The 22,703-nt window shown below is 45.6% G+C and overlaps 1 protein-coding gene across 1 annotated transcript; it reads left to right on the forward strand.

Moving 5' to 3' along the window:
• The first annotated feature begins 14,153 nt into the window (after nucleotides 1-14,153).
• LMO2 (LIM domain only 2) lies at nucleotides 14,154-22,454 on the forward strand. Its single transcript, XM_066583518.1, has 3 exons — nucleotides 14,154-14,457; nucleotides 20,677-20,892; nucleotides 21,329-22,454. Exons 1-3 carry the CDS (start codon nucleotides 14,417-14,419, stop codon nucleotides 21,546-21,548), a joined length of 477 nt encoding a protein of 158 aa, XP_066439615.1. The 5' UTR covers nucleotides 14,154-14,416; the 3' UTR covers nucleotides 21,549-22,454.
• Nucleotides 22,455-22,703: the final 249 nt, after the last annotated feature.

Raw genomic sequence — 22,703 nt, forward strand, 5'->3', positions numbered from 1 at the left:
TGCTTTATTTCACTTGTGGACGCCCATGTATTTCTATGGGCGGCTTCATTTGCGGATCACATCAGATCCGCCCAAAATGCTACCGGTATGTCTTAATTTGACAAGCTGTCACATCTTCCTGATGGGGTGGAATCTGCAGCGTGACAATATCTACATGTAACACATGCTGATTTTACTGCAGAATCTGCATGGCTTCACGGCGAGATGTACCATGTGACCTTACTGTAAGGGGGCCAAAAACATCTAATTTATACCAGCAGGTCCAACCAAACATAATGTGTATGGAGGCCGCCCAACTCTGCCCTGATGGCTAATGTGGATTTCTCTCTCTCTACATTTAGAAAACATGCATGCACAGATGAGCTAACTGTGCCAACCTAAGGTTAGATCGTACCCCATGCAGAATTTATTTTGTGCCCCTTCATTACAAAAAAAACTTTATGTTGCATTGATAAGAGCTTTGGTTGTATTCTGCTTGTGCAGAAAGCAGTAAGATAGCAATATGCCCACACCAGGAGAGCTCAATGAATAAATACTGTACCAGAACCAAGTTCATAGGAAAAGTACAACACCAGAACCAACCTCAGTACAAAGATACAGTACCAGAAAGAAGCACATAACATAAATACAGCGCAAACCAACCTCAGTACATATACACAATACCAGAATCAAGCTCATAACATAAATACAGTAGCAGAACTAAGTGATTGTGTTGCAGGGGTGCTAATGGGCTGACAATGGCATTTCTGAACATCAGAGGAGATCAGACAGAGCCAGGAGGATGAAGATTCATGTAGCTCACAAGACGCTGCCACGTGGAGGAAGAAGCTCACCTTGCCAGGAGAACCTAAAAAAGGTGATTGCCCGCAGCCTACATCCACCTAGTGCCTTCCCTACAAGTTGGTGGTAGGTGCACTGTGCAACCACATATAATGAAGATCAGTCACACATGTATGGGGTGTCAGGCAAGATGGTTGTCTGTCAAATGAGCATTTGACAGCCAGCGAGCTAATATGTATAGCCAGTGTAGTGGCCCAGAGTTAGTGGGGCCCCTCCATAATGTTGTATGTCTGTCTCGTGCCATTGTCTTGTCAGCATATTATGTGTAGTATGCATGAGATTTATGTGTATTGCACTTCTGCAGTACTGAATCGGTTAATGTCTGGGTCATGTCTGGAAAATGTATCATTGTGTGAGTCATGTGACTATGTTTTATATATATGTATGTGTTTGCAAGGATTCAAGGAGTAGAATAAAAGGAGAATGCAAGAGATAGAGAGCACTCATTCTGGAGTTAAAGAAGTCTGAATCAGTGAGGGAGCCACAGAGACACTGGTCGGTCCGTGCGTGGATCATGGAGGAGGTCAAGCAATGGTCTGATGCACAGCCTGGGCTCATCCTAGTTAGGAAACCTCGGTGCTCCTGTTGAGTGCTTACAGAGAGACCAACCTGTGAGTGTTTACCGGTAGAGAGTGAGAGAGAGTCGCTGGGAGCAGGATCACACAGATAACTGGGACTGTGGATCATCTGAGATACTCAGACAATCCTCCTTGTTGCACTACTCTGAGTTGTTGTATCTGTGCCAAGACTGTTGATGTAGTTTGGACTTTGTCAAGTTACACTAAATGGACATTACCAACCGTTCCAGGCTTTGTTCAGAAAGTTTTCCCTGTGCGTCGACTACTTTATTTCATCGTCAAGTTTTACCGCAGATGACAGAATGGTGGCGTCACGTGTCACAAATGGGCTCAAGGTAACCCCTGGTTAATTCCACTGTGACCTCCCCCAGCAGTAACGAGGTCGGGTCCCGAGCTACTCCCAGGGGAGGAGATGGTAAAGCCCCGTGACAAGGTCTTTATCTACCCCGCTATCTCCTTGGCTGTGGGCCCGCTCCTTGGACACTGCACCAGTTTAAGGCTCTATGTCCACAGGTGGATTTGAATTGCAGATGATTCGCAATTTCAGCCACCCATAAGGAAAAAAGGCTGTCCATTGAAGTAAATGGAAGCCGTCTGATCCGTGGCTCGCCGGAAGCTGACACAGTGAACAGGCTGCAGTTCCCGTGGGAAAGCAGGAAATTTAAGGACCATGCACAGTGCAGCAAACCCGGAAGTAACGAGGTCCGCACAGACGATGCAGCCTGCAAGACATAGGTATGCAGGGCTCACTGGCTGCGGGCACGGGCGGAGTCCGTGCGGTGATTCTGACCCACTCGTGAACACGAGGCCTTAGATCATAGTAGCTTGAACTCATGAGAGAGTAAGATAGCCATCCTTCAGCTATGTAAGAACCTAATGGGCTCTGATGGCTGTTAGCGCTTATTTACACGAGCGTATATTGACCACTGTTTTCACGGTCGGCCGATATACGCTACCATCTGATAGATTGGATTCCAATGCATCAGATCACACAGGCGTATTACCGTGGCGTAAAAGCGCCCAACCGGCCAATAAAGTGCTGGGTGCTTTTACGCCGGGCAGCAAAGATAGTCCTGGAACTATCTTCCAGGCCAGAATACGTTGGCCGCTGCATAGACTCCTATGGAAGCTAATGACAGCGACCGGAGAAGGGAGGTGGGAGGGAGTTTAGCAGCATGACTGCTAAACTCCCTCCCCCTTCTCTCCTCCTCTCTCCTCCCCACCGGGTGTTTGCAGTGGGAGGTGACGGGACCACCTCCCGTTGCTGGCTGCGGACAAGGGGTAGGAAAGGGGTGGGAGTTTAACTCTGCCTTCATCCCTCCTCCTCCCATTGCAAACAGCCGGAGGGGAGGAGAAAGGAGGTGAACTACAAAGACCAACTGCTGGATTCATTGAAATTGGCCTTAGTGTGCGATAAATTAGATAGTGAGCCCCATCAGGAGGAGGGGTTAATGTCAATGATGATAATCTGGACATCGCTGCAGTACGTGTCGGTGTATTATAAGCCATGGGAAATAAATAGTTGGGGTGACCCAATGAAGACGTTACAAGTCTTCTTAGTTCTCTGTTTCAGATCAATTCATCTAGAACTCGTAGTCCAATCTAAATTCCACCCTGTTACTTGTGAGCCGGAGAAGTAATTGGTAAGTGCCACATAAATGAATCTTTCCTCCCGCAGTTAATTAAGAGTCATGGTTTCATGTATGCGCCAAATGGTTTGACATCTTAAGCCTTAACGAATCAACCAATTAAAGTACAGCTTTGCGTCTAATGAGCCAACTAATTACCAGGCAGCGCTGAACCTAATTAGTTAACACATCACAGAGTGGCTCTAGGGCATGCAGGGTATGTTGGCTCCAGAGATAAGCGGATGATCCAAGTCTAATCTGAGTAAACAGGAAGAGATAAACTCAAAAAGCCAAAGTCATGACTATTGTATCTGGAATACCTGCATCCAGGTAACTTTCATACAACAAATCATGTATACACTATATGGCCAAAAGTATGTGGACCCCTGACCATCACACCTACAGTGTATGGTGGTGTTTCCCAAGCTTGGCAAGAACAATTTCATCACGGGGCACCACTACCAAAAGGGTCCACAAGGGGCAGACCAGCAACGGAAAGTCTGCCTCACTTTTGATGCGGGTATTATCACATATTTTTGTGCATAATTAACCCCCGCATTGACAAGAGGTGAATTCTGCAATGGAAACCAATAAAATTTACATGCTGCAGAATTAAATTCTACATCGTATATTAATTTCTGCACGGATCTTTTCCGCGGCTTGTGGACAAGATCTTCAAAATCTCATCCACTTTGCTGTGCAATTTCCGTGCGGAGGGTCCATTTGGAAATTCCATGGCAAATCCGCCCCGTGTGGACTCAGCCTAAAAGGTTTTTCCAGGTAGCACCCCCTGGGAGACACCGGGATCGGAGCGTAAGCCGCTGCTCCAAACTCTGTTTAGTGGCCGGCGCTCATAATTACAGGCGCAGCTCCTATTGATTTCAATGAGAGCTGAACCTGCAATTACTAGCGCCGGCCACTACACAGGAGTCAGAGCAGCGGCTTCCGCTCCGATCCCAGTGTATCACAGCGGGCGCTGCCTGGAGAACCCATTTACTGTTGGCTAATTAATTCCCAGCCTGGGCGCTGCGCACCCCTAATGGGAATCACCGGTATATGAGCTTGCTGGACTTCCTATTGAAAAGCCATGGGTGTTGATGTGGAGTTGGTCCCTCATATACAATAGTCTCCACTCATCTGGGAAGGCTTTTCACAAGATTTTGCAGGGTGTGTATGCAAATTTATGCCAATGTAGCCAAAAAAGAGGGTGGGGGTCTCAAGTTTATTGTCTTATAGGATGCTTAAATATTAGAAAAGTAATACTATGACTTGAAGGAGGGGCAGGAATGCAAGAGACCCAGAAACGGTGGGGTTGGCATGGGAGGCTGAGGTGAGAAGAACTCCCAGGAGCCGCGCAGTCAAGCATGTGTGATATAAGGTCCTTCGGCCCGCGAGCACAGAGAAAGAGAAGTCGTATCACCTGAATTTACCCCACTTCCGTTAAACAGACCGTGATTGACAAACTCTACCGTTTCTGGCTCCTTGTCACCCCGCGTCCCCCAACCCTCCTTTGTATAGGGGTAAGGCAAAGAGCCACAAGCCGCCATATAAGTATTTTCTCTGCACCTGACCCGTTTCTGACCCAACCCTAATCGTAGCTGTCAAAGACAGCCGGCACCCGCGTTGTATGGAGCGGGATCTGTTCCCGATCCCACTCCATACAAACCCTATACACCAAAGACATAAATGTACGTCCTGTGTCCTTAAGGGTTAGTACATTTGTTGCATCTGGCGGTAACTCCGGGCACCAGAGGGAGGCTCATGCCAGCTTCCAGCTGTTGCAGATTTTTGCTACAATGCACGCTGGGTTCGCGTTCATTATAGTAAAGCGAAAGGGCCTTGCAAGGACACGCCCCTTAAAGTTCCAAAAAATTGCAATTTTGGGAGGGTAAAATATTCAAAAAAAGGTGGGAGCCAATCAGCCCACTGAACAAGCGCACACCTCCCTGCAAACTTGTTGGCTAGTCATTGAAAAACGATTACCTGTTTACATCAGACGCTAATTAATCAACCAGCGACTACTTGTAGGGGAGCTGAAAGTAAGTGACTAGTGAGTGAATTGTTGCTTGTCACTCGGTTGGAACAACTGTTGGTCTATTGAGCAACTATTTGGGCTACACTTGGTCTGTGTAAAGCCACCCATAGGGCTCAGTCCAGCCTTGTGACCTTGACCCGTTTGCCCTTTGAAGTGGCCAGGAGGTCAGTAAACAAGATAATGATGGGCAGATAGTGGTCAATGACTGCTTAGGACAGCATGATAACTTCTTACATCAGGGGTCTTCATGTCTGGGGAAGGGTCTCTGGTGTCTGTTATCTACAAGGCATAAGATAGGGGAGAACAGGTAATGGAGTAATTCACTTCTCCCAAGCATTGTCAGCAGAATGCAGAGAACCAGAGGCGAGGAGTGAAATGTGCTACTGTTTTCACAGGGATGTAGCTATAGGAGGTATGAAAGTAGCAGTTGCACCCGAGCCCTGGTGCCTAAGGGGGCCCAAAGGTCCCTCTACCATCTAGTACACTGAACGATCCCTGCATTAGGAACAAGTGGCGGCTGACATCTTGTGATCAGTAACGCGGTAATACGCAATGGCCTTGTCACAATCTGCTCCCAGATTTTGTGCTGACCTCTCCTCTGCGCAGTAGGAGACAACATTTGGCAGTCATGGGTAATCGTGGTGACTTGAGTAACTTTGACGGCGGGCAGATTGTTGGTGCCCCGGAGGTGTGGTGCCAGTAATTCTGAAATAGTTGCACTCGTTAGCTGTTCCTGAAGCGCGGTATCAAGAGTGAACCAAGACTGGTTGAACCATGAACAAACATCCGAAATAGATCACACAACGGCAGGCCACATGTGTTTGATCCCAAAGGGTTGGCTTGTCTGGTATCTCAGTAATGACGTGCCACAGTGGACCAACTGACCCAGCAGTGCAACAGCAGAAAAGTTAGACAATGACCATGCGGTGTACCTTCCGTTGACTGGGGTTCAATAGTCGAATACTGAAAAGGGTACCACCGATGACCCCACATCATTACCAACAACGCCTGGGCCCAGGAAAGACAGTGGGCACACAGCAGAAGTCCCGTTTTCTGCTCAGCCGTACGGGTTTGCATGAAGCCGCATCCCATGGGTGAACCGTTGAGGTTCAACAAGCCGGTGGTGTCATAGTCTGGGGAGCGTTTACCTGGCACAGCCTAGGACTCATCGTACCACAATACTTGAATGCGGCACACGGCGGTTACTCTGGATATTAGCTGGTGGTCATAATAATGTGACTCGACTCTGTATATCAGATTAGACGTCTTGTAGATTTTGCTTCAAGCATTGTATTAACTTCGCCTTACTTTCACTTTTATTTTTCATGTATGTGCAAAAAGCAGCGGGAATCCTGCCGCCCGGACCACGAAGACCAGAGCATTACATCTTATCTGAGCAAATCATGCTGAAACCATGTGAAATGCCTCCCCACCCAGCCCAGGTTATCAGTGCGTGCCAGGCATGGGCGGCTGCCACTCCCTGCGTTGGAAGGTCCTTGGGACACTGGACAACCGTTGGCCTTGCAGCTTGTAGAAGTTGCCGTCTCTGCTAATATGAGTGCATTTACTTGGGCCTCCTCTATTAGGGCGCCTACCCACTTGCGATTTTTTTTCCTGTGATGTTTTGTGTTTTTTCTCAAGAGCAATTAGTATAGAATGTGTTCTTGTCCATCTGGGTTTTTTCCCCGTTTCGTGGGGTTTTTTCACATAGGAGCTGTCAGTTGCATATGTGTCCTTATTTTTCTCTTAATGCACCCATGATTGTCAAAAGAGGGCTGCAAAAAACATGCAAAAAACGCCGCATTTTTCACGCGCGAAAATCGGCAATGCAAGTGGGTAGGCGCCATTAGACGTTATATGCTACTGGAGAAAATGACATTGGCCGGGTTTAAGTTTCACGTTTTTGCATGCAAGATTATTGTACCAGTGGTTGCCTGGGGGTCAAGTACATAACGGTGGCCCATAAGTAGCAGATCACCCTTACGGTATTTTCACACGGCGGAATCTGATGTGGAGTTTTCAGCACGGATTCCACCTCTAAAACTGTGGCAGATATCCATGGCTAAGCTGTCACCTCTACCCGCGGATCCGCACAGAAAAGTATCAGAAATTCCACGCATGCATTTTGTCCATTGACAGGGCAAAAACCGCATGTAGACCAACAACAAAGTCCACAGCAGAAGTAGTTGTGGATTTTGCCACAGCTCTAGAAATGTAATCCACGCTGAAAAATCCCTGTCGGATTCCGCTGTGTGAACATATCCTTAGAGCGCATTGCTCCACATATGTAACAGGACCACAGCTGTAACTCCAATTAGTAATAAGACCCCCGCTGTCACCCCAATTAGTAACAGGACCGCCCTTTGTTGCTCTTAGGCCTCCCTCACATGGATGATTTTCTGCAGCAAAGTTACATGCATCAAAAAAATTGCGTCTGACAGAACCGATGGTTTCCTATGGAAACCTTCAGATGAAGGATTTGTAGTTGTGTCAAAAAACCAAAAAAGATAGGACGTCAGTGTTAGAATTCAGTGACTGAAATTCCCTGCTGCGTGAAAAAAATAGGTCTTGACCTATCTTGTTGCAGCAAACCGCAGAAGTGTCCATAGACTCCTATGGTAGACTATGCTAGGCAGCCAGCAATGGGTGATTAATTCCCCAGCAGTGTAGATGCCGGGGTTCCCATGCAGGGGAAAAGAAGAAATTCCCCATAGCAGGGAGAGAGGGGTTCCCCTGCAATGGAGAAGAAAGAATTCCCCTGTAGCGGTTTGAAAGGGATTCCCCTGCAAAGGAGAAGAAAGAATTCCCCCGTAGCGGGGAGAGAAGGGTTTCCCCGCCGGGGAACAGAATGAATTCCCCTATAGCGGTAGAAGAAAGAATTCCCCAGCAGCAGGGAGAGAGGGGTTCCCCCCTTTCTCTCCGCTGCTGGGGAATTCCTTCTTCTCCCCTGCAGGGGAATCTAGGCATCTGCGCTGCTGGAGATATTCCTCCAGTCCCACTGATCTGAAGGGAAGCCGCACAGAGTAGGAGGTTTCCCTAGGGAAGTTGCAGCACTTTTTTGCTAAAACACGCAGCAACCAATCATGTGAATAAGCAATTTCACCACTAATTAAGTAGCCTGTGTGAATGAGCCCTTATAGAGATGAATGGAGCTGCAAGGTACAAGCTCAGTTACTGCTTCATTCATATGGGGAGACAAGGGAGCCGTGGTTTTGTGATCAGTATAGGGTCCCAGCGATCAGACCCCCAACGATCAGAACCATCTCCTATCCAATAAACAGTGATAGGTTGATATCTCCTGCAGAGATACTAATGGGACATTATGACTGGACTGGATATGTAAGTGCAGCTCTTGTCCCGGCAGCGTAGAAGGTCTTCACCTGAGAAGTGTTTCCATAGGAATCCATGACCGGTCTCCATCTCCCTCTCACACTAACATCTGACATTTTAGCTGAACTTAAATGAACTTTCTGAGCAGAAAAACACTGACATTTTAAAGCAGTTATTAACGATCTACTAAAGTCATCCGGCTTCACAGACCTTGATTCATCAGCAGGTAGGGCTGCCATCACCAAAACAGCATTTTTATCTGTCGCCTTGATATGTGGACTAACATACTCATGGCCTTCAAAAGAGAAACGTACCATCAAGATGGTGTCTGATAAGGGTCAGACAGGTGGCTGCACTGCAGGGAGGTGACTGGAATACACAGAGGAGACCCCCAGTGTGACCAGCAATCAGGTGATGGAAAAATGTATTTTTTGCCGGAGTGGCCCTTTCAATGTCCTTATAACAGTTGAGCATTAAACATAAAGTAGAATAGTATAAAATTCTTACTGCCTGCAGTCACCACTAGGGGGGGCTTACTGCATACTTAATGAGTACATAGAACTCCATAAAACTGTATGCAGTGAGTTTCCCCTAGTGGTGACTTTAGGTATCCGGAATGTTATAATTTAAAGAGTCACTGGCAAAAACACATCTTTCATCTTCACACCCCCTTCTGAAACAGCAAATAAGTACATTCCTGTAATACATTGTGTATAAATGTCATGGTTTTCCTGGACACCGATACTGATGACCTCTCCTTAGGACAGGTCATCAATATCTGTTTGGGGTCTGCCACTCAGGGTCCCTTCTGATCAACAGAGGGGCCTTTGAGCTCCTTCAGACACCAGGGTGTAGGTACAACTGCTGCCTGTGCACCCCCTATAGATGCACCCTAGACATCATCATTAGATATGATGGCATGGCAAGTCCTTGGTGTTATGGCGCGGGTACAGGTTAAGCTCTACTGGTGCCTGGGACGCCCATGTTAATCCTCTGAGCAGAGGAAGTCTTTATGTATACAGGTGGCTCCCACTATTTCTGTATGATCAGGACCTCCGCTATCGTAGGATTTTGGGTGACTGATAAAAATGTACTAATCTGGGAAGAAGAATGGAAAAACCTAAGTATATATCATTGGCAAAGGTTGAAGGAAAGTTCTTGTGTCTCTATGGCTCCTGCCTAGTAATTTAATTTCTAAGACTTGCCTCAAGGGTTTGTTCTGAGGAGGGAAAACAACACCGCTATATGTCCTCTTTTTTGTAAAAATGGTGACCACAAGCATTATGGAAAATGTGGTTTGAAGATGATGGCGGTTGTCATCTGCACATCATCCACTCAGCAGAAACGCCGGCTGGAAGTGATTCAGCTACAATGACCCCTGACACTCCTCATCCAGTCTGCTACATTGTATATTCAGCGAATCCCCAGGATTAGCCTCTACGCAAAACCAGTTAAGAAGGGGTTAATATAGCAGACGTATATGCCGGCCCTATCAGTACACTAATAATAGGGGGAGGGGTGCCAAGATGACAACCGCAGTTCATATCCCATATTAAGACATACACTGTAGGCTCTAGTACCTTGCTGTACCGCCGCAAGCTTGGATACAAGATATGGTATGGGTGGGCATGGAGACTCTAGTACCCTGTTGTACCACTTCTAGCTTGGATACAAGATGTGATAGGGGCAGGCATGGAGGCTCTAGTACCCTGTTGTACCGCCTATTGTTTGGATACAAGATGTGATACGGGCAGGCATGGATGCTCTAGTACCCTGTTGTACCACCTCTAGCTTGGATACAAGATGTGATACGGGCGGGCATGGAGGCTCTAGTACCCTGTTTCACCACCTCTAGCTTGGATACGATATGTGATACGGGCAGGCATGGAAGCTCTAGTATCCTGTTGTACCGCCTCTGGCTTGGGTACAAGGTGTGATACAGGTGGGCATGGAAGCTCTACTACCCTGCTGTACCACCTGTAGCTTAGATACAAGATGTGATATGTGTGGGCATCGAGACATACAGTTTCTGTAATCGCTCCACATTTGCTGTAACTGAGCCTCTAGATCGTGCAAACTTGTAGGTTGTTGAAGTTGGCACCCCAGATGGTCCCATACATGTTCTATTGGCGATAACTCTGGCGACCCGGCAGCCACAGAAGTGTGACAATGTTATGGGGGCTCCCGTGACCCCCTTGTGTGTGCGGCCGAGCATTATCCTGCTGGAAGCCGCCATGAGAGGAACACATGTGGCTGCAGGATGTCCTGAACATATCGCTGAGCTGTCATTGCCCCTCGTACCACTACTAGGGGTGACCGACTGTTGTATGTGATGGCCCCCCAGACCACCACACCAGCAGGGGGCAGTGTGCCACTTCACAGCAAATGCAGGATTGAGGCGCTCACCCCGAGGTCTCCAGACACGAACACGGGGCGACGGCGGGTGTCAGAGGCCGTTCATGTAATGGGGGCCGTGAGACCAAATGTCCTTCAGCCAAGTGTCTGGAAATGGTTCCGACAGATACCGGGGTGTAATGATGGTGCCCCCTGTCTCTGTATAGCGGACAACAAAACAGTTGGAGCTGCTGGTGCTTGTCGGACGATCAGACGGTCCTCTCTACCAGTGGTCTGTCGGGGGTCCTGAGCCCGGTCACCTTGTGTGCCCTCACACATCCACTGGTCCCAACACCTGCTAACAGTCTGATCAGACGCTCCTCTCTACTGGTGGTCTATCGGGGGGTCCTGAGCCCGGTCACCTTGTGTGCCCTCACACATTCACTGGTCCCAACACCTCCTAACAGTCTGGTCAGACTCTCCTCTCTACTGGTGGACTGTAGGGGGCGTCCTGAGCCCGGTCACCTTGTGTGCCCTCACACATCCACTGGTCCCAAAACCTCCTAACAGTCTGGTCAGAACGGTCCGGTGGGGGACAATTTATAGATGCGACCATCCAGCTTCTCGCATCCCAATAATGCGCCCCCCTCTGGTAACGGGGTGAAATCTCTTCTCTGCGTCGTAGAGGCGTCTAGTGGCCAACAAGCTCTACACAAGCGGAAGAAGAGGTCACTACACACAAGGAGCCTCCGAGAGCCTCTTATAGGCCAAGGGGGGAACCACTTTTAGGGCCTCCGGTGACAAAACCGTCCATCTAATCACCACAACTCTAATCATTTACATATCTGCTTGAGATGGAACCGCATGCCAAGCTTTGCAGCAAAACAACAACTTCTTCTGGAGGCGCGATTTGTTTAATTTTTTACAAAGAGTATAAATGTCATAGACCAGGGACCCACCTCTTTGTCCCAGAATAGAGCGCCGCTCAGTGAGAGCAGTTCCCATCCTGGCGGACCTTCTGCCATCCTGTTATACTGCATTTCCCATTCAGTGCCCCCTGTTGGGGAAATGTCAGGCTGGCGGCGGCTTTCTAGGCAAGATCATCTGTTTGCCGAGTGCTAAGAGCGAGTCTCGGGGCAATCAGTTAATTATCCTGAGCCACGCATTCTCAAAGGGGCTGAGTATTTGTACAACCCCTTTAACGTTACAGTAGCTGGCAACTTATGACTTGATGGGGGGGGGGGCATATATTACGCTAAATGTAAGAAATGTCTGTATATCGTCTCATCCGCCAACCACAGCCCTGTCAGCAGCATTGTTGACTCAGTATCATCAAACGGTAATGCTGTGGCATTGACGGGTCAGATCGTAGTCACATCTATGCCTCCCAGTCATCCTGGATTAGGAGGGACAGTCCCAATTTCTGGGGGCTGTCCCGCTGCCCTGAGAGGTAGATGATCCAGAACGGCGTAAAATTAAAAAACAGTCTAAACCTACCGCTTTTGCTCCACCCATCACTCAAGTACCATGCTTACTGCTGGGTAGCATGATCAAGTGCTGTCAAGCACGTGACTGCTGTTTCCAGCCACCGGCCTCAGTTGTACCCGCACACTTACTCAAAAGTGAACAGGGGCAGGAGTGGCAAAGAGATTGAAACTCATGAGAACAGGCAGTTTTCTTATTTTACTACATAAAAGAGGGCATTATTGAGCAGGGGCATCATTGTTGAGGAGGATCAATGTTTCTAAAGGTGTCATGCAGGGACTCTAGTACTGTGAGGGGATCACTGAGTGGCAGTATTACTTGAGGGGGTCACTGAGAAATACTATTACTTGAGGGGGTCACTGAGGGGCACTATTACTGAGAGGATGTCACAGAGGGGCACTATTACTGTGAGGGGTTCATTATTAATGTAGAGAGCCATTGTTACTACATACAGGGACACTATTACTGTAAAGGGGTCATTGAGGGACTTTATTACTGCAAGTGGTCACTAAGGGGCATTATTACTGTGAGGGCATCACTGAGGAGAACTATTACGTGAGGGGGTCACTGAGGGGCACTATTACTGTGAGGGCATCACTGAGGAGAACTATTACGTGAGGGGGTCACTGAGGGGCACTATTACTGTGAGGAGTTCATGATATGTGAGAGGGTCAGTCTTACTAAGAGTGGCATGCAGGGTCACTATTACCATGAAAGGGGACACTAAGGGGCACTATTACTGTGAAGGGGACACTAAAGGGCACTATTACTGTAAGGACATCACTGAGGAGAACTATTACTGTGAGGGGTTCATTATTAATGTAGAGAGTCTTTGTTACTACATACAGGGACTCTATTACTGTAAAGGGGTCACTGAGGGACTTTATTACTGCATGTGGTCACTAAGAGGCACTATTACTGCGAGGGCATCACTGAGGAGAACTATTACTTGAGGGGGTCACTGACCGCCACTATTGCTATTAGGGGTTCATTATATGTGAGAGGGTCATTCTTACTAAGAGTGGCATGCGGGGTCACTATTACTGTGAGGGATCGCTGAGGGGCACTATTGCTGTGAGTGGGTCACTAAGGGACACTATTACTATGAGGGGGTCACTAGGTGGTACTTTTACAACGAGGGGACATAAATGGGATGGCTTAGCGTAAAAGAGACATTGCTCAAAAAATGCTACAAGAATTGCCTCTGTTTTCATTGTTCAAAACTTGGAAGGCACGGTCACATCTGTAATCAGACTTCTAAGAATGACAGCGCTCAAACCATCTGCAAACTTTTTGCAAATGTATACAGTCTGCTGACCTTTACAGAACGCAGCGCCTATAGAACCAGTGATTGAATCGCTATAGGTAACCATTTTTTTGCACTCTGCATAATTTATGCGCATGATATGGAATAATAGATATGTTAATGATACTTTATTGCAGCCACAAACCTCCTAATTAAAACCTAAACAACCACCATAAAACCATTTACTAACGAGAAAGAATTAACCCCTGCAATCCCGGTGCTGCTACAAGCATTGCAAAGCTTCTTTCTCCAAAGACACAGGGGGTTAATAAATAAGACAGCTGCAATGGAAGAGTATTATAATCCCTGGGGGGGCAGGGATGCCAACCGTCCAGAAATTCCTGGATGGTCCGTAAATATAGGACACTTTATTCCAAGTGTCCGTGAAAAAAAAATAGATGCGTCCGTGATGTTTTTTTATTATAAATTGTCCCAAAAAAAAAGAAAATATCAGGTTGGCAGCCGCGTCTGGAGGGCGACGAAGAGAGAGAAGTGAGCAGCTGTGCCTTTAAATACCATTTCCTTCTATTGTATTTGAATGGTGATCAGGAAAAAGGAAATGAAAGCAAAGGGGCCGAGCTAAGTAATGCTGCAAAGGGGACACCAATCCGCTATATAAGTGACGGTGACACAGGCTTCCCTCTCAGACCTTCCCTTCTTGCAACAGGACTCATTCAGCTGCTGGGGATACAGATGTGGCTGCTCAGTGATGGAGAAGGGGCAGCGGGGATCTCCATTAATTAACACTGGGATTTGGGGGGTAAGCTCTGGCGTTGGGGGACACCGGTGCATGGACTTGTGACGGTGGAAATCCTGATTGTGGCTCGTTGGAGAAATAAAAGCAACGGATCATTGTGAGAAAACACACAGGAGACGGCAAATGTCATCGGCCATAGAAAGAAAGACCCTGGACCCTGCAGAGTAAGCATTAATAGGGGGGTCTTATTGTTATAGCACATGGTAGGGGGCAGCGGGGAGGTGTAGGGGCAGGTGACACCTTTGGGTATAGAACTGCTGAAATGAAAGATGGTGGGCAGTGGTTTACATGGGGGCTGCAGTATATTAAATGGGGATGAGTGGGCAGCATGAGTGTGTAGGGGGGTCAGCCAGTATGTCACACCGGTTAGGACTGGTATAATAGGTGACGCATGAATGGACTGGATTATTGGCACAACTGTTGCACTTGTCTTCTAAATTTTCTACTAATGCAAGAATGCCAATATCATGCCATGTACGATGTATTCTCCTGGTCATCCAGTCAATGGTATGTAGTTCCATAATAGGTTGACACTGGTGTTTACAGGGCCGGCTGCTACAGATGTAGCAGAGCTGAGTTTGCAATCATGTTTAGTGATATTATGTGTTTACTGCAGCTTTACATAGGATTGCAAGTAAACCTACAGTTATCATCACTGAAAGTGGTGACACAAAGGGATACATCGTAAACTCAGCTCTGCTACATGTGGGTGGCATTAACCCTGCATTGTTTGCAAAGGTTGTGATAGATAGATAGATAGATAGATAGATAGATAGATAGATAGATAGATAGATAGATAGATAGATAGATAGATAGATAGATAGATATGAGATGGATATAGATATAGATAGATATGAGATGGATATTAGATAGATAGATAGATAGATATGAGATAGATATAAATATAGATAGATATGAGATGGATATTAGATAGATAGGTAGAAGGATAGATAAGTAGAAGAAGGAGATTAGCGCTCCAATGTGAGGTGGAGAAAATGGCAGGGTAAAGAAAAATAAACGGAAATCCAATTGGACTCACCCCAGACGTACCGGACCCTGTGTAAGGTCACGGTGCGTCTAATGATCCTGGCAGGCAGTAATATCCACGGTCAGAGCTATGATGTCATCAAGGGGTCCTGATCGCTGGTCTAAATGACATCCCAATGGGGGAGAGCATCGCAGGGTGACTCTAGGTAGAATATATACCAGAGGCAGCAAAGGCAATAGACAACAATTTAGAAAAAACCCCCGTGCTCCAGCGATCGGATAGGCGAAATGAGAAGGCAGAAGGAACTTACTTAGCAGGGGTGTCAGTGCAAATGACACCCCTGAAAATCCAGGTCAGCTCGTAGAAATAAGGCTTGTCCAGGTTATGACGTTTATAAAGGTTCTTTATTCACAGGGTGCAACGCGTTTCGGCTGAAACATCAGCCTTTATCAAGCATACAGGGTGGTAAAACATGGTTACATTTATAGTGAACATGACTGAATGAGTGGAGGCAGCGTCTGCTAGTTACCGCCCCTTTTGGGTCACGTGTGTGGTCACGTGGCTCGGGGGGGTGGAGGATGATATAGGATGGTGAAAAAAAGGTGAAAAAAAGGAAATGACTGATGGCTAAATAGATCCCCTGGAGAAATGACAGAGGAACGCTGTATGAGAAGGGCTCTAGGAGGAGCAGGGGAGTCACTGCAAGAGAACGTTGGGTATCACATGACTGCTGGGGGGGGCGGGTGTTGGGCTGGAGAGTGACACAGCAGGGGCACATGACTAGTCATGTGCTCCGCAGGTCCTGTAGACACATATCAAGTAAACTGTGTCCGGACGTGGTAACGGCAGGGCTTCAGTGTGTGACTACGTCAGAGCTGGAGGAATGCAGGAGCTGTCAGCTGGTAGGCTTAGACAGCGCATTATGCAGTCTGTATGCACAGAGGATCTGACTTGTCTGGGAAAGGTGGATTTGGTGAGTAACATATGATGATGAGTTTAGACTATGCTTGGTTAAAAAATGTATGGGTTAGGCAGGAAAGCACTAATAGATAGGAGGTGTATTGTAGTGACAAACATGTTCTAGGATGACGGAGGGAGGGGGGGAGGGGCAGAGGGTGAGCCATGCTGCAAAAAATGTAATAAATAACAAAAAATGCTTAATAGAAATAAAGAAATATATATAAAATAGCATATTAAGGACTAATAAAAATATAAATGCTTATAAGTATAGATATTAAAAATGTATGTAAATACATATAGATAATTTAAGAGTTGTTATACATAAAACAAATAAGATATAAAAACTACAATGCATCAAGCAATGAATCCATAGAAATTTGCATAAAAAATAGTAGTATTGTTGCATAAAAGACTAAAGATGATACTAAAGCATGCAATTACTATAAATAATATACATCCTAGTGGTAGCATGAACATAGTGGGTACATATAGCTGGAGTGTTACACCAAACTTATATAGATAATTAGATGGTTGGTTGTTATTAGATTTGTTCTCAAATTTTTCTTCTCCTCAGATTCTTTTACTCTTAGATTTTTTCAAGGACCTCATTTAGGCCATGTTTCGATAAACTATGTTTGAGAAAATTTTTATTAATATTGTGTCGATTACTCATTACGCACACGCATCAACCACCATCGACACAATATTAATAAAAATTTTCTCAAACATAGTTTATCGAAACATTTCTTTTTACACCACAATTCTGATTCTTCTTTATTGAAAGTCACCCCTATTGAGCAAATCCCCAAGGGTGAGTTCTCTAGACTAAAAGCCAAAGAGATGTTTTATATATATCATTTTAACACGTTACATCCTCATGGCCTAAATGAGGTCCTTGAAAAAATCTAAGAGTAAAAGAATCTGAGGAGAAGAAAAATTTGAGAACAAATCTAATAACAACCAACCATCTAATTATCTATATAAGTTTGGTGTAACACTCCAGCTATATGTACCCACTATGTTCATGCTACCACTAGGATGTATATTATTTATAGTAATTGCATGCTTTAGTATCATCTTTAGTCTTTTATGCAACAATACTACTATTTTTTATGCAAATTTCTATGGATTCATTGCTTGATGCATTGTAGTTTTTATATCTTATTTGTTTTATGTATAACAACTCTTAAATTATCTATATGTATTTACATACATTTTTAATATCTATACTTATAAGCATTTATATTTTTATTAGTCCTTAATATGCTATTTTATATATATTTCTTTATTTCTATTAAGCATTTTTTGTTATTTATTACATTTTTTGCAGCATGGCTCACCCTCTGCCCCTCCCCCCCTCCCTCCGTCATCCTAGAACATGTTTGTCACTACAATACACCTCCTATCTATTAGTGCTTTCCTGCCTAACCCATACATTTTTTAACCAAGCATAGTCTAAACTCATCATCATATGTTACTCACCAAATCCACCTTTCCCAGACAAGTCAGATCCTCTGTGCATACAGACTGCATAATGCGCTGTCTAAGCCTACCAGCTGACAGCTCCTGCATTCCTCCAGCTCTGACGTAGTCACACACTGAAGCCCTGCCGTTACCACGTCCGGACACAGTTTACTTGATATGTGTCTACAGGACCTGCGGAGCACATGACTAGTCATGTGCCCCTGCTGTGTCACTCTCCAGCCCAACACCCGCCCCCCCCAGCAGTCATGTGATACCCAACGTTCTCTTGCAGTGACTCCCCTGCTCCTCCTAGAGCCCTTCTCATACAGCGTTCCTCTGTCATTTCTCCAGGGGATCTATTTAGCCATCAGTCATTTCCTTTTTTTCACCTTTTTTTCACCATCCTATATCATCCTCCACCCCCCCGAGCCACGTGACCACACACGTGACCCAAAAGGGGCGGTAACTAGCAGACGCTGCCTCCACTCATTCAGTCATGTTCACTATAAATGTAACCATGTTTTACCACCCTGTATGCTTGATAAAGGCTGATGTTTCAGCCGAAACGCGTTGCACCCTGTGAATAAAGAACCTTTATAAACGTCATAACCTGGACAAGCCTTATTTCTACGAGCTGACCTGGATTTTCAGGGGTGTCATTTGCACTGACACCCCTGCTAAGTAAGTTCCTTCTGCCTTCTCATTTCGCCTATCCGATCGCTGGAGCACGGGGGTTTTTTCTAAATTGTTGTCTATTGCCTAGAAGGATAGATAGATAGATATGCAATAGATATAGATAAATATGAGATAGATATATATATAGATAGGAGATAGATAGATAGATAGATATGAGATGGATAGATAGATAGATAGATAGATAGATGGATGCCAACCCCTGCTGGAACTGTAATTGCACTCATATTAGTGCTCAGCAACATTTATGAAACAGCTGAATAAACTTTGGAGTAACTTATCAGAAGGTTATATTGATGACGTTCCTGCCTCCGTGACACTTGTTTCCTATCTGAATAGCTGAGGCATGACGAGAGGATGTGTGCAGCCAAGAACCAGGGATGATCTGTGCATCCTGAGACCTAATAACCTGTACAAACCCGGGACAGTAATACAGATTTCAGGAAATAGAATTCTTTAGTGATGTGACTGTAAGAACTTTCATAGTCACCAGTAGACAAACATAACAAAGCCATTTCTTGTTCCCACCTGGGATTGGCCCAGCCCTGCCGCAAGCATATAATAAGCGTATAAGCATATAATAATAGGTTTCCACTCCTTTATGTACCGTCATAAGCAGGCTGCACCCCTGGTGTCCCTGCAGGTTTATATTAGTGCATTTACCATTACATTACCTCTATGAGATTATCTTGGCAGCAGAGAAGACCTCCTATAATTACAGCTCCCCCTTACCCGCAGGCTGGCTTCACACTGGCGCAAGCATATTTGCGCACGCCTGAGTGCTGCATATATGTGGAATGAACAACGCTTTTTTGCACGCACATCGGCATATTTTACTTTACTTTTTGCCCCATGAGACATGTTAATTTGCGTACGGCAAACAAAGATGCGCCGGTTGAAATGGCTAATTAGTTCCAGATGTGTTCTTTTTTTAGCGTAATTACGCATTGTTTCACGCATCTCCTTGGATATTGCACGTACATTTGCGCAGTCCATCCCCCCCACCCCCATTGACTTCTATGGGGACCTTTGGTGCTCCAATACACAGAAAGATAGAGCATGTTCTATTTTTTGCGCAAGCAAACTGTGCATGCAAAATACAGAAAAGTGAATGAATCCATTCAAATCAATGGGTTCTATTCTCTCCGAGCGAAATACGCCTGTGTGAAGCCGGCCTTAAAGGGGATGTCCAGTTACTGGACAACATTCCTGCTATAGCTCCAAGTGTCTTAAAATAACAAACAGAGCAGAACTTACCCATCCTTTGCCACGGGGATCCAGCGCTGTTGCCTCGTTGTTCTCCTGGTGATTGTTGTAAAGATAACATCACAGGAAGTCACCTGACTGCTACAGCCAATCAGAGGCTGCAGCGTCACCGTTCTTTCTCCTGGCATCAGCACTCACATCCTGGGCACCATGATGCCAGGACTTCAGAACGCTGACCCTGCATCCTCTGACTGGCTTCAGATAACGACCTTGTGATGTCATCTTCATGACAATCACCGAGAGGATGGCTGGGCAATGGCATTGGATCTCCACAGCAGAAGATGGGTAAGTTCTGCTCTGTTATTGTAAGACACTTGGAGTTATAGTAAAAAAGTTGTCGGGCAGCTGGACAACCCCTTTACATCCTAAAACCCGTCCTGCAGCTCCATCTCAGGCAGATCTGTAAATGATGAGAGTTGTGGTGATTAGATGGACGATTTTGTCACCGGAGGCCCTAAAAGTGGTTCCCCCTTGGCCTATAAGAGGCTCTCGGAGGCTCCTTGTGGGTAGTGACCTCTTCTTCCGCTTGTAGAGCTTGTTGGCCACTAGACGCCTCTACGTCACAGAGAAGAGATTTCGCCCCGTTACCAAAGTCTGAGGGGGGGCGCATTATTGGGATGTGAGAAGCTGGATAGTCATATCCATGAATTGTCCACCACCGACCGTTCTGACCAGACTGTTAGTTTTTCAGCCATTCAGCAATTTTCTAACTACTTAATGTGACTCTCACCCATGGGCCCACATTAACATATAGTGTATATTGAGTCCTGCCTGTTATACCTCCAATCTGTTATTACATATTATCTCACTGGAAACCTTGCCCTATGATAGACTAGATAAATGTAGGACTCCCTATGGATGTATCTCCTACTTCGTCCAAAAGTGACATTCACTTGATTGCCTACCCATAAAGCATGTAAGTCTAATGGGTACCATGTGAAATGGAAAGATGTGGGTCCATACCGTACAATATAATTACATAGTGACCTATATAAATATTTATTTCCAACAGTGAGCCAGTGGATGAGGTTCTTCAGATCCCACCCTCACTTCTGACATGTGGGGGCTGCCAGCAAAATATTGGAGATCGCTATTTCCTAAAGGCCATTGACCAGTATTGGCATGAGGACTGTCTGAGCTGTGACCTGTGTGGGTGCCGGTTAGGAGAAGTCGGGAGGAGACTTTACTACAAATTAGGACGCAAGTTGTGCCGGAGAGATTACCTAAGGTAGAAGCTGAAGGTTTTATGTTCTACATACTATCATCATACATTGTTGTATAGACTATCATTGAATTGTACAGTCCATCATTATACACTGTAGAGGTCATCATTCTACATTGTACAGTCCATCATTATATATTAGATGGTCCATCATTCTACATTTTGTAGACAATCGTTCTACATTGTACAGTCTTTTAGTCTATATTATACAGTCCATCATTATACATTGCACAGTTCGTCATTCTATATGTGGAGAGCCAGTAAGTCTTTTAGCGGCTCCCTTTCTGGTGGGCACGGCCTATCCATGTTTGAAATGGACACCATATACTACAGTTCTCTTACAGGGGTAATATATGACTTGAAAAAACTTCCCCCAGTGATAACCATGACTCCTATTAATGGCACCACCTAACACTATCCTGTTTGTGATTCTCTTCGACAGGCTTTTCGGTCAAGACGGTCTATGTGCATCATGTGACAAGAGGATCCGAGCCTACGAAATGACCATGCGGGTGAAGGACAAAGTCTACCACCTGGAGTGCTTCAAGTGTGCAGCTTGTCAGAAGCACTTCTGCGTTGGTGACCGTTACCTACTCATTAACTCGGACATTGTGTGCGAGCAGGACATCTATGAATGGACCAAAATTAATGGGATGATGTAGCTTCGATGGGTTCTTCTCGGGTGGACTTCTCTCTCATCTTCTATCTGATCCATGAAGTCACTAGGTAGACCGCAGACTAAGATATTCACAACTGACATTGGAGTAATTGGCCCTACCCTCGAGCCAAGTTGGACATCCGAGTTGGTCCCTGCTAGCAGAATCACGAGATGGTTCTACTTCAGTTCTCCTTTATGTCCTCACCAGGGTGCTTCTACATTGACAAGAAGAGGACATTTCATTGGTTACCTCCTATGGATTATGATAATCAGTGCTGCTGTACGTATAGCAATCACAAAGATGACAAACTACTGCAAAACTTTTGAGACTTTTTGTTTGGTGACAATGATGCAAACCCATGCTGCAATTTTCGGCAGTGAATGGAGGCATAATTTGTAAATACTGTTGGCCAATGCCGGATAATCTATGCAATAGGAGCGTTAGTGTTCTTACTTTCCAAAATTTTTTTAACATTACTCTTTCTTCACCCTGGAAGGAAATGGGGGTCCAGCACACCCCTGAATGAATGGAGTGGTGGTTGTACATGCATGCCGTCGCTTCATTCATTTTTATTGGGACCAGAGATACATGAACATGGCTATCTCAAGCAGTCCCATTGTAATGAATGGGATCAGTGGGGGTCCCAGATGTTGAACTCCCACCAACCAGCAAGTTATCCCCTATCCTTTAGATAGGGGATAACTTGTTTTTATGGTAAAACCCCTCTAATGATCATGGAAATGTAACTGACATACTTCTCCCAGTGTGGGGTGGTATATAGAGTGCGCACTGAAGCTCCGAGCTAGAGGGAAACTTATAACCTCATAATATATTAAATATTTCTCTAGGGGCACAATTTTCTGTTCTTTATACAATAAAATGCAGAGGTACAGCCTGCATTATACTCCAGAGCTGCATTCATTATTTTGCTGGTTGTTATTGGAAACGGTCAACCAACCTGTTGACAGACACACCTCCTAACACCTTATGTATGCTCCCATAATACAGTTTTGCTTACATCAGACATTGTACAGTGCCTATTGTAAAGGATGACACTTTCTAGACTGAGAAAACAAGCTACGTGCTCGCATTATTTTGAAAGATTTCAGCTCTGAAGCCCACAGAATTGTGAATGCAGAATTGAAGAAAGAGATGCTA

The sequence above is a fragment of the Eleutherodactylus coqui genome, chromosome 11 (assembly GCF_035609145.1).
Source record: "Eleutherodactylus coqui strain aEleCoq1 chromosome 11, aEleCoq1.hap1, whole genome shotgun sequence".
NCBI classification, from domain to species: Eukaryota; Metazoa; Chordata; class Amphibia; order Anura; family Eleutherodactylidae; genus Eleutherodactylus; species Eleutherodactylus coqui.

Bases quoted from the DNA above. Each gene is read 5' to 3' on its own strand.
- LMO2 (XM_066583518.1), top strand. From the start codon at position 14,417: ATGTCATCGGCCATAGAAAGAAAGACCCTGGACCCTGCAGA. The intron at 14,458-20,676 runs GTAAGCATTAAT...TATTTCCAACAG, and splicing joins AAGACCCTGGACCCTGCAGA to TGAGCCAGTGGATGAGGTTC. The intron at 20,893-21,328 runs GTAGAAGCTGAA...TCTCTTCGACAG, and splicing joins TGCCGGAGAGATTACCTAAG to GCTTTTCGGTCAAGACGGTC.